At 41.7% G+C, this 12,959-nt stretch overlaps 1 protein-coding gene across 1 annotated transcript in view; it reads right to left on the bottom strand.

Annotated features, from left to right (window-relative positions):
- The window catches only part of VPS13C (vacuolar protein sorting 13 homolog C), a 188,529-nt gene that overhangs the window by 47,590 nt on the left and 127,980 nt on the right, over nucleotides 1-12,959 (bottom strand). Inside the window, exons 60-66 of the mRNA XM_048868093.2 lie at nucleotides 11,228-11,522; nucleotides 8,876-9,265; nucleotides 7,626-7,730; nucleotides 6,264-6,428; nucleotides 5,793-5,921; nucleotides 3,705-3,838; nucleotides 3,372-3,498 (exon numbers count right to left, since the gene is read on the bottom strand). Of these exons, the coding sequence (XP_048724050.2) occupies nucleotides 3,372-3,498; nucleotides 3,705-3,838; nucleotides 5,793-5,921; nucleotides 6,264-6,428; nucleotides 7,626-7,730; nucleotides 8,876-9,265; nucleotides 11,228-11,522 (1,345 nt within the window). The remainder of the gene's footprint in view (nucleotides 1-3,371; nucleotides 3,499-3,704; nucleotides 3,839-5,792; nucleotides 5,922-6,263; nucleotides 6,429-7,625; nucleotides 7,731-8,875; nucleotides 9,266-11,227; nucleotides 11,523-12,959) is intronic.

The following is a 12,959-nucleotide window of genomic DNA, read 5'->3' as shown; positions in this document are numbered from 1 at the left end:
ATAACTTCAGAAGTGAATATTAATGTAATACTCATGTAATGTACAATAATTAATATAATGCTAACCATACAGTGAGAAGATGTGTCTTAACATACATTAAAACAGGATTGAATAGTCAGAAGATACAAGAAAGTAGCAATTTTCCAGTATGTAACGATGTTTACATTGTAAGGTGCCTCAATTTAAAAAAAACAAAACAAACCACTATCACTAAAATTGAGCGAAGAAAAATAAATTCCATCTCTGAGACTGGTCATAAAAAATGCTCCTTTATTCCTCTGCCTGTCACTTTCCAGTTATTTTCTATTTTCCTGTCCTAGACTATGATCTAATCCTTTGCCCATGCAAAATTGTCCATCAGCATTCCCCCGCCGCCCATGAAGTGCTGTTTCTGGCAGGAGGAATTTGCTTGATCTTTTCCTATGTCTTCACCTTGGTTTTGCTTGCCTTTCTTCCTCTTTCCTGTCTCAGCATGGTCTTTCTACCCGAGGGCATGGCTACACTTGTGAGTTAGAGTGCATTAAAGCAGCCCTGGGTGCCCTAACTCACGACGCGTCCACACTGGCAAAGCACATGAGCGCCCTGACTCCGTGGCTGGAGCGCTCGTGGTAATCCACCTCCATGAGAGGCATAACGCTTGGTGCGCCCTGGCTGGAGCACCGTGGAGCCAGTGTGGATGCCCTGGTCTGTTAATGCGCTCTGATCAGCCTCCAGAAGTGTCCCACAATGCTTGTTCTAGCCACTCTGATCATCACTTTGAACTCTACTGCCCTGCCCTCAGGTGACCAACCATCAGACCCGCCCTTTAAATTCTCTGGGAATTTTGAAAATCCCCTTCCTGTTTGCTCAGCTTCCAGGTGACCATGCCTCCATGTGCCAGGCGATCCCCAGTGTGGAGCAATGGCGAGGTGCTGGACCTCATCAGTGTTTGGGGGGAGGAAGCTGTCCAGTCCCAGCTGTGCTCCAGCCATAGGAATTACGATACCTTCGGGCGGATATCAAGGGACATGATAGGAAGGGGCCATAACCAGAACACACTGCAGTGCTGAGTTAAAGTGAAGGAGCTGCAGAATGCCTACTGCAAAGCCTGTGAGGCAAACAGCCGCTCCAGTGCTGCCCCCGCGACCTGCCGTTTCTACGTAGAGCTGGACACAATATTTGTGGGTGACCTCACCTCCACTCCAAGGATCACCATGGACACTTCAGAGCCCAATTCAACAAGGCAGGAAGAGGAGGAAAACGGGAGCAAGGGTGCTGAGGAGGAGGAGGAGGAAGACACCCTGGCATCCCCAGATGCATGCAGCCAGGAGCTGTTCTCAGCCAGGAGGAAAGTAGCCAGTCGCAGCGGCTGGTGCTTGGGGAAGAACAAACACCAGAGGAGGTGCCCAGTAAGCGGCTTTTATTTTGGGAAGGAAGTTGTTCGGTGTGGACTCTTGGGGCAAAGAGGGTTAGGGCTGCATGCATGTCTAGATGCGGAATAGGGCGTTGATGAGCTCTCTCACATCCCCGTAATTGGCCTCAGTGATCTCTTCAAAGGTCTCATGCAGAAGCTGTGCAATGCGCTTGCACAGGTTCCTTGGGAGCGCTACTGTGCTCCTTGTCCCCGTCAGGCTAACATGTCCACACCACTGTGCCGTGAGGGGTGGGGAGACCATTGCTGCACACGGGCAAGCTGCATATAGATCAGGGCGGAAGCCGCATTCGCACTCGGAGTCCAGGTGGGCTGGTGCCAGAATTGGAATATGTGTCCCATCTATTGCCCCTCCGCAGTTAGGGAAAACCATTTTTGCAAAGCCAGCCACATGCACGGTTCTTCTGAGCAGGATGCAATTAATGGCCCTGCAAACTTGCATCAACACAAATCCAACAGTCAACTTTCCCACTCCAAACTGGTTAGTGACCGATCGGTAGCTGTCTGGAGTTGCCAGCTTCCAGATTGCAATAGCCACCCGCTTCTCCACTGGCAGGGCAGCTCTCAATCTCTTGTCCTTGCACTGCAGGGTGGGGGTGAGCTCATTACACAGTCCCATGAAAGTGGCTTTTCTCATCCAAAAGTTCTGCAGCCACTGCTCATCATCCCAGACTTGCATGATGATGTGATCCCACCACTCAGTGCTTCTTTCCAGAGCCCAAAAGCGGCGTTCCACAGTGGTAAGCATGTCGGTGAATGCCATCTCATGTCATATGAGTTACGTGAGTCGACATCATCTGACTCCTCACTGTCAGTTTGTAGCTTAAGGAATAACTCGACTGACAAAGGTGACATGCTGGCGAGACCCATCAGCATATTACTCAGCAGTTCGGGATCCACTCCCACAGACTGAAAGGGAAGACAGAGCGCGCAGTACAAACAACAATGAAAGATGGCGCCAAATGTGGACGGAAGCACAGTGGTTGCTGGAATGCGAAGTGATGCATCACAGGGCATTGGGACAGGACCCAGAATGCCCCGCACCCCCGCCCCCTTCCCACAAGCCACAGCATCAGAATGGGAAGAGGTGCTCTGTGGGATAGCTGACCATAATGCACCGCTCCCAATGCCGCTGCAAGTGCAGCAAACACGGTCACGCCAGTGCGCTTGCAGCTGACAGTGTGGACACACGGCAGTGCTTTCCATACTGCACTCTCCGACGGCTGGTATAACTCACAGCGCTCTACATCTGCAAGTGTAGCCATGCCCTAAATCATTTTTCTCTCCTACCTGCATGTTGTACGTGCTGCTGAACACTACAGTAGCTCACAGTGAGCAACTCCTGCAGTGCAGTACTCTACTCAATGGAAGTGTTTCCTCCATGTGAGGCGAAGGTCATCAGGGTTGTGATTTTCTCCAACCCAGAAAAAAATACATATTATATTCTGGAAAATAACTGCAGGAAGTGCTGCTTTCACCTGCTGCAGTCCAAACAGGAATAATTAGAGTGTACACTGTTCACTTTTGATACTGGTATGAGTGACCATCTTCACTTGCTGCACCATTTCCTCTTTCATTGCCTCCTCTCTTTAGAGGTGTATCAGCGAAGACAGATTTCTAGTCCTGGCAGCAGTAACAGTCTATCCTTCTTACTCCTCATTTATACACAGCCTGCTTATTAGGCTGATTAATGTTTGTTCCAGATAAAGGAAATTGGGAGATCTGAGTTTTGCCCTACACACAAGGGCTTACAAGATTCTTCAACATACTCTCAAGTAGAAACAGCAACTACACAAAAGGTTACCTATGTACAGAAACAAAAACCATGACCTAACAAAAGCTCTTGCATTTTAAATGACCATATCAAAAGACAAGGCCTAATCTCCAGTCTCTCAGTGAATTCATGATTCTAGTTTAGGTCATACCTTTCTTCCCACAATATATATTTTTTTAAATGTACCTTAAGCAGATCATGTTCACCAACATTTTGCGCATACGTCCAAGTTAGTTTTCTTATTCCAGTGGGATCTGCCCAGGCAAACAGTCGCACCTCCTTTGGTTTTAACTCCATCTCATCCTGTAACCCACTGCAATAAAAAAAAGCAGGTAAATAAGCCACTGAAACTCATGGCATAAGCCAAGTTTAATATGAAGCACTGTATAATATCAGTTTCTTATCTTCATTATACTGCATTCAAGAAAAGCACACAAGAATTTAGGTTCCTTACCTTCAACAGTAAAAACTGGATAAAAGTTGGAAAAAAGAGATGGCTGAATTCTTACTTTTACATACCTCTGTTTATATTTAAGGGTGTCCCATGGAGTCTGGTTAATGATGAGAGCTGGAGCAGCTCCCTCATGGTAATCTGAGAAGTTTATGACTGTAGAATTTTCAGAAATGTTCACATTTACCAGTATGCCTCCATTCTGTTGAAGATAAAGACTTGCACTGTATATAGTTTATTAAATATAAAATATGAACTGTAGTTACTGAAAATTTACTGAGTCACTTTGCATTATGATGTACCCTTTATAAACCTTTTATAAATGAATGTATGTTTCAAGCATGTTACAGATGCACATAATATGTATAGTGGATAGTCATAAGCAACCTAATGATCTGCTGAACTCTAACTGTGAAAATGATTAACCAATTATTATACCATTTATTAACTCTTTATACACTATTTACAAATGTAACCTTAATGTAGGTTGTGACTGATTTTTAGTTAAATCTTTGAAATAGCTTTTAAGATTATTTGTTTCAGTGTACTGGCTGAAACAATCACCTTAAAATACTGAAGATGTTAGAACTTATATTCAAACCTTCATATTATTGCTTCTTATGTTGGCATTCCCCATGTAAAAAATGGCAATGTTAAACTAATTCTAACGAAAACTTTAATGGTTAATTCACAGAGAAAAATCATCCTCTAAAATGGAGACACAGTTGTACATGTGTTCCACAAGCTTTAAGGGGTCAGCACTTTTGTCTTTGTATGGCCAATATCTTTTGGGGAGTGAGGGAGACCTTTCCTGGGTATGTAGATGGTTCAGTCTACCAATCAAGCCTGAAAAAGCTTTCCCTGCCTTCTGAATCTTGTCTCACATAAGGAAGAGCAGAGGGTCCAATATGTCTTCCGAAGTCACAGCCACTCTCCCTAGTCATGTGAGGGTTACGGGCCTGAGAACAGTTGTGTCAAACCTTGCTATATGTAGCTTCAAAGGAGATTCTCCCACACAGATGGTACACCTCATTACCTCACAACCTTTGTTGTTCTGTGGAGTAGTGTTGGGGGGAGGGTGCAGTTGTTATCAGTGAGGAGTTCTGTTGGTGGCCCTATTCAGCTAACGCATGCCTTCTGAAAATCTCCTAAGAGGACTGGAAATAAAAGGGACTGGAGGACTTACACTCTGCTATATGAAAATTAAATTTTATGTCAAAATTTCAAGTTAAGGTGGAAGTACTAAATCTACCCTCTATTTGCATTGTAGAGACAGAGGATTGTGAAAACAAGGGGTGTGGCCTAACCCTAAAGCAGTGGGACAAATCCAGACTGCCTTCAATATTTGCAAAGAGAGGCACAGCCCAAACAGTTTAGATCAGGTTGCAGGTCAGGACCCAAAAAAGGGGAGTCAAAGGTATCATGCTTACATATCCTCTGTTTCTAACTATTTGAAAAAAAAATAAATATAAGTGCCTCAGCACATCTCTCCAGACATCTACAATCCACGGTCATCCCCAACAATCAGTTGAATGACATGCCTAAAAATCTGTTCAACCATTCAGTGTTTGGTTTTGATTATATGTAAAGTAACTCTGCTTTGAGTGACTTGTTTGAGCATGCAACACTTATTTGCCTAGAATTTCACAGTGGCATATAATGCAAGTAAAAAATTCAAAAATGTTATCAGTTTAAACATGAAACCACTTTTATACCATACTAATAACTGTCCACTGTTTGTCAAGAATGCTACATCACATATCTTTAGGATGTTGTACTAGCTTAAGCATTTGAGATACATAAAAGTGATCTTCCCTTCTGTTATGGTGGCACACACATCATAGCAAATCTTGCTGCAAATAAAGTAAACAAATTGCAGGTGACTTATACCATTCTATTTATAGATCAATACAGCTGTGCAGTTCTTTATAAGCCTGTGAAGAAGTCAATTCCACCTAGTTTCATACATCTAACAAAAAGGATTTTTAAAAGTACAAACTGCATATCCTGCTATAATCACCCTGACTTTTCAATAGGTACTTTAAATCTATCTGCCAGCACTCAATGCAGGCGACTAAGGAATTACACTGAATTGGTTAACACCACAAACATAACAAAATTATAGAAAATATTATTATTTAAAGTCAAAGACTCACCAACTCTTCCAGACTTAACAAAGTACCATTGTCCTGTGTATTACAGAAGAACGGTTTGGATGCACTTTCACAGCCCACCACTCTGACACATAATTTACCAGACAAATTTTCAGGCCAAAATGGAAGACACTGGGGAAAAAACGTCAAGCAAAGTGCATATGTAACATGATGATAATTCAGCAATATTGTTATAAAAGATTAGTTAATGACAAATATGGATTAGTCTTTCAGATATTCTCCCTCCATACCGGACATCCAGCAGTACACATTTACACTGTCACTTACTAAGTTACCCCATCTATGATGATCTAAGAACCTTATGTCAGACAGCCCACTGAATTTTCTTCATTAATTTGACAAACAGCTCAGCCTGATTAACAAAAATATGAGTATTTGTTTCTAAATATTTTACCTTACACAGAATCATTTGTGTGTTTTAGAAACATTTAAAGCAATAAAAACAAAGAATACCTCTGAAGATGAGAAATAATTCCAATTACGAGTTGGCAAAGAGCCATTAGACTTGATTTCTCCAACTTCCAGCTCCAGAGAAGAATTGTTTGCTATGGTGTAGAACGGAGTTAAGGTAACTATCCTGGTGAGATTAAAACTACTCATTTTGATGCTAACTCCAACCTGTTGAGTGAAAATAACTTGGTTAAACTCAGCCCATTTCTCCATGGTATTTTCATTTGCTTGACATGAATAAAACAAGTGGAAAAGTAAACCTATATGTGATCCCATAAAGTTATTCCTTCTACATATTTATTATCCTATTAACAGCAATACCCAAAGGCCTCAACTGTTACTCAGCAGTAACAGGACCAGTACTAGAGACCACACAAACTCCAAGGAACAGAGACTGTACCTCCAAAGAAATGTGAGATATACCCAATACAATGGACAGAGATTATTTTAGCAGTGGTATTTTGTATTCACTTAGAAAAGGGAAACCTAAGGAGGAGAAAATTACTGCAATAAAGTCATGAGATAAATATGGCTTGATCAACGTGTGTGTGTGTGTGTGTGGGGCGGGTGGGGGGATGGGGGTCAGATTTTCAAAATGCTATTGGGAGAAAAGTGACAGGCTTTGGATTTAGCCCAGATGAACAGAGCAAGAGACGAAAAATGGAAAATAACCAGAGGTCAATTTGGCCTTTAATAGGATAGGGGGTTGGTTCTAAAGGGTTATTAAAAAGGGGGATAAGTGGTTTTGGCTTGATGGGAAAGATAACGTTTATCTTTAAAAGGAAATGTTTGTGGTCTCCCTATAAATGCTTCCATTTTGCCCCTGGGATGATTATTTCAATATTTGCAAACAAGGTAATGTTATTTAGTTATCTGATTTTTTTTTTAAGATAGCCACTGTATATAGTCTGAATCTGATTTTTCAAAGACTGACACACAAAATTAAGTGCATACGTACTATTTATTATTTGTAGCACCTAGAAGTGCCAGTCATGAACCAGGATTCGCTGTAGTAGGCACTGTACAAATAAATCAAGTATCTGCAACTTGACCATCTGTGTCTCTAACTTATCTGAGATAGCATATGTATCTTTGAAAAGGTAGGCCTCACCATGTCCAAATATTTAAACATCTGTTTTCACAAACTAGGCCTGAATCCCCAGGCGGCCTGATGACTGGCCACCAAACGTCAAACTAAGTGGTATTATGCATACTAGTGTGATTATGTTAACAAACCAATGCACCCAAGAAAAACAAATGAAATATCAAGTTGGCTTTTGTTAAACTTATTTGTATCCAATATAGTCAATTACTATTATTAGGCTTCAGAAAGGTTAGTAAACAAATACAGAAAGTAGGCCTTACCAGATAGTCCCTGTCATTGCCTGGGCACTTTACACATCCATAACTTCCTACAGTATCAAGGGAGAAGCTAGTGGACCATGAACTAGTTGAAATACACAATTGGATCTACAGAAGAAAAAGCATTTTTAAAGTATTTTTAAGTAAATTTCAAAAACTTAAAAGTTCATATGCTTTTAAAAATCCATGATGTATTCCTAGCAATTTCACCACTGCAATTCTAGCTAGCTGGGTTACTAAAACCACGAAGTTCTCGGGCTCTGGTAAAGACGTGCACTGCAGCAGAAGATCGGTGATCACTGGAAGAGCACACAAAACCAAATATGTCATCTGCCCTGGTAGCCCTTAGTGACCACAGCATGTAGATAAAGAGGGAGAGGAAAATATATAAATGATTGTGGTCTCTATTTAAAAGTCAGGGTAATAACCAAAAGATGCTGCCAAGACCAGTCTTCAATTATTGCTGACAACTTAAAGATGGAACGTCCAGGACTAAAGGCCTACATAATCCAAAAAAATATGAAAAAAGAATAATACTAACAAATTGTTTCATTTATTTTGTCACAGAAACACTTCTTTTTTTAAAATCATGACTAACGTATTCAACACAATGTACCCTCAGACGAGGTAAATTTAAACAGCCCCTCAGTCTGTTAAATTGACTATAATTCTAAACAGCTGTGAGAGAAACGATAGCCTTAAAAATCAAAAGCAAGCTACTATCTCACGTGTCTGCCCTCCCACTTAATGTGCCTCTCTTCAAATCTAATAAATAAGAAATGAAATTGAGCAGCCACAAGACAATAAAAGCATCTAGTCCCCAAAATAAGATGTAATTTTCTCCTCATAATTACAACTCCCTTCATTATTTTTGTAAATACAAGAGTAGCACTGCTTCAAATTTACCAACATTTTTTATTTCCTTTTCTTTAAAAGTTGCACTCCAGATTATATCCGTGCAGAATGAACTAATGCTGCGTTGCCTGCACAAGCTGCTCCCTTGTTTCCCCAAACTTCCCCGAGATATTGGGAAGAGACAGACGCAAGAGAGAAAAACTAGTGTTAATTTTTCTTCTCAAAAGGAGAGCTAAATTTAAACAAAACACAAAAATACTGATGTTATATTGATCGATTACTTTTAAACAAGTACTGATACTGAAGCAGGGTAAGAATTTCAAGGCCAAGCATGAATAATGTCAAAAGTTAAATAATTCCTCATTTGAGGATATTTTAAAAGAAATTAGGTAGCATACCTTGTTTTTACTAAAAATGTTCCTTTTCTTAAAGGAAAACAGGATAGTATCCCTGTAATCTGCTGGGTGTTTCACATGTATATCTTCAGCACGATACTGGAGAACCCGGGAAGTCTTATTGATTATCCAATAAGGACTGAACACAGACAGGATCATACGGCTACCAACTTGCCTAACATGTACATAGATATCTATTGTCATCATATCTGTGGAATTGGAGGTAAAACACACAGGAAAAAATTCGGGCAGCCCATCATGGACTCTAAAATGTCCATTCCAGTTTTTACCCTGATATTTTATCAGAACTAACTCCATTATTTCCCTATTGATTCTTGAGTGAAGAACATCAGCAGCACTCCCTTCTAGCAACTCATGAGCTTCTGCGGTTCCCTAAAATAAAAAACAAACAAATTTTAAGAGGCTTACTAGTAAAAACTATACAGTATTGAACAGTGGTTACTTCAAAAAGAGTACAATAGCTGAAATTCTACTTTTTAAGTCTTACCTGTTCGCTTGACTCTAGAGTTTCCACTAAGGGATATCTTTGACTACAGACACACAGTACAGGGCCATCATGACTGCCCACTGTACACAGGAAGCCTTAAGAACTCAGGGACAAGCCAATATATTATAGCATAATGATTAATCATCATATTATTATTTCAAACATTCTCTTAATAGCTATATTGGTCTAAAGTCCAAACTCAGTGTTTCAGCATTCAGTATGGCCAGATGGGGAAAAGACTATCACAAATTTAATCTGGTTTCAAAACCTAAAACAGATCAAACCATCAACAAGGGGATTCTTATACAACCCCTTTCATTCAACTATTTCATAGTTAGAGAGGTATTTTACAGGTAGCACAGTAGCTAAATCAACTTGCCTCAAGTTACACATAAAACCCATGGCAGATCTGCGAGCTAACTTGGTCTTTTCCTCCAACTACTAGCACATACAAGTTTAGTTTTACAAATTGAGAGCTATTTGTTTCTGTGAGAGGATCCCCTGCCCAGGGACAACAATTGTTACTCACTTTTCTCTCCATACAGGATTACACTCCTGTTACAATTTTGGATCCAAGCATGACCTACCCAGTCAGCCTGTCCCAAGTTTTTCGAGAGAAATTTATGTCGCAAACAGCTCTACCTACAAAGTTTTTTTAGTAACTACCACGATTAACTATATAAATAACTTAATTGGGCTAATTTGTGGCACATCCATGATCCAGAAGCTCTCTCAGAAACTCTGTTTATTGTTTGATAATTACCTGTCCATCCAAAGACTCTCCTAGTTTGGGACTAATATAGTAGTAGTATTCTGAAGCCCTAAGGTAGGCCTATGGTGATCAGATGCAATTAATGCATTTTACCTCTCATCAATGAAGCCAGGACACACAAATCAGCTGGCGATACCAGAAATAAACACTAACTAGTGCTCTTCAATGCCTCAGAAACGTGTGCAATGAACATCAGGCTGCTTCTTGGCAAATCATGGGATAAATACCAATTTCCTTTAGACCAGGAGGCTGAAACACCTCACAGCAGTCATTTTAGGCTCTCTGCCGCTGTACAAAAGCTTAACAGGATTTCATTCTTTTAGGGGTCTTGTTTTCTTACAAAACAAAAAACAAAACAATCCAAGACAAAATGTCCTTACTTCTGCAATACTTTAGCATTTTAGCTACAGAGTTAAAAGTTTTTGGGTGGATTTTTTTTTGTTTGTTGGGGTTTTGGGGGTGGGAGGGAGAGCACGTGTGCACAATGGATTTGGGGGAAAGGATTATTGTCCTACTACTCTTTATGGAAGTCTGTCCTCCTTCGATGTGACACTGGAAACGCTTCTCCATGTTACCTCACCAAGAAAGTGAGGAAGGGGAAATTATCAAGAAAGTCATTAACTTCTTCACATTTCTAGCCAAGTTAAATGTTATAGAAGGCCATCATGAAGACCTAGATCAATAGCCAGAAAAAAAAATCTGGTGTCCATCAGTTTTGACATTTAGCAATATGGTTTTCCTTGGCAGTAAACTAAGGTACAAGTGGGGAACAGTTTTCCTTGTATGAGCAATATTTGATGCTCTAGAAAAACCTGGTCCCTAGCCATTGTTACTCCAGGTGGAGGGCAACACAGTAACTCCAACTGTCTCTGGGTACCAAGCCTCACCATACAAGAACACTTGGACTGACTTGGGATGAAGAAAACGACTCCAGCCCACATCCCTTGCCCTAGATTCCAAGAGCCAATGTAGTCCATAGAATACATAACTTAATATCTTCTGTTTATAGATGGAAATCATTGAATGCTTTCCTTAAACTTTATTTTAAAAAGTCACGATTGCTTAAATTCCATACCTCAAGTAAATATCTCAAAGAGTATGGCAGAAGATTCCTCAAAGTGAGCGTTGGGTAAAGATGGATAATGTAGGCTGGATCCCAGTCCTCCCCGTGAGTTGCAATAAAGTTTAGTTGATCAGGAACAGCAGTTGTCATGACTATTAGAGGCAAGAAGCTTACTTCGGTAGAAGGGCACTGTAACATACATCTCACTTCACTACTTCTGTGAAGCTCTTCTCTCCAGGCAATGTAAGTTGTGGATTCTTTAAATTGACCTTCTAAGATCCCTGTTGGTTGAATAAATAGATGACACCTGTGTGGAGGGGAAAAAAACCAAAAACAACCAATAGAGCCTTCACAAAAACACAAGTGTGGACAACACATTTAATTTTAGTCTAAACTTAAATAGAATAACCTAAATTACACTGAATAACCAAAAAGCTCTGAAATCCCAAACTGATTAACCCTTTATGCAATGAAAAATTGTGCATCAGGATTATCAGAAAGAGTATCAACCAACCACGTTCCTGGACATTCACAGACAACCTTATTAACAGTACAAGAAATACTTATAATAAGATGGTCAATTCTTTAGTGTTTGTAACCTGGATGAAAAAAGATGTTGCAGCCAATGCAGGAGAATTCTATATTAGACTTTGTCCTCTGGAGTGGTTCGCTGTCCTCAGCTGGAGGCTTCCAGCAGCATAGACCTTCCTTCCGAATAGGTCCATGCATTCAGCTTCCTTAGACTTAAGGGCCGGTGCCTGTTGCTCCTGACACTCCTTCTCATTTACTGCTGAGACCACCAGAGAGCAAGGGTGTGGGTGTGAGAAGTGGTATTCGTAGCCCTCGGAAGGGACGAAGTACTTCCTCTCAACTCCTCTGGAGGTGGGCGGGATGGAGGCTGGTGTCTGCCACAGGGTCTTATTAGTGCTTTGGATGGTCTTTATTAATGGCAGTGCCACCCGGGAAGGCCCTTCTGGGGCAAGAACATCCATCGGGTCCTCTGTCTTGATCACTTCCTCCACCTGCAAGCTCATGTTGCAGGTGATGTGATGGAGGAGGTCTTAGTGTGTCCTGTGGTCAACGGGCGGGGGCCCTACGGCTGATGCTCCTGCTAACACCTTGTCAGGTGAGGAAGATTAGGTTCCCAGCAGTGGTAGAGGGTCCTCCCTGGCCCTTGAGTTGCCTGGGTTGCTCTTGGACTGCACCAGGCTCCAACACTGGCTCCTCACGGACAGATGTCTTGTGAGGTGCTGGCAGGTATTGGGCAGGTTACAGTCTGCGGGGGCAGCCAGGAGAGGGTCACTTCAGCTCCCCGTGGAGCAGGTCTATCCTTAGGTGACTGGGAAAGAGGGCATCCTGAGGTCACCAATCTAGATCTTCTGGAAGGGGTACCCTGGACCTGATGGTAAGCCTAGTGGGTCCAAAAAGGCCATTTCAAGGAGGGTTCCACTGTGGCTGCCAAGCTACACGCACGTCCCTTCAGCACCTGCTCAACCTGTGCCAACTACGCCTCCAATAGTAGGACTCTATCAGAGTCTGAAGAACCCAAGGGCGAAGACCATGGTGGTGCTGGGGACCCATGAGATGGCCATCGGTGCTGTGCGGAAGAAACAAGGGACCAGTGCCATGACGATCTTGCCGATGACCGGTGCTGACAGTCTGGTGAGGGAGACCAGTGCCACCTGTCTGGTGATGGCCATCAGCTTCTGCGCTCTGGTGCCACTTGTAAGGGCGTTATGGACCG

This window comes from Caretta caretta, chromosome 10 (assembly GCF_965140235.1).
Source record: "Caretta caretta isolate rCarCar2 chromosome 10, rCarCar1.hap1, whole genome shotgun sequence".
Classification (NCBI taxonomy): Eukaryota; Metazoa; Chordata; order Testudines; family Cheloniidae; genus Caretta; species Caretta caretta.
The sequence above is the reverse complement of the archived record's forward strand: the minus strand, read 5'-3'. Positions and strand labels throughout refer to the sequence as shown.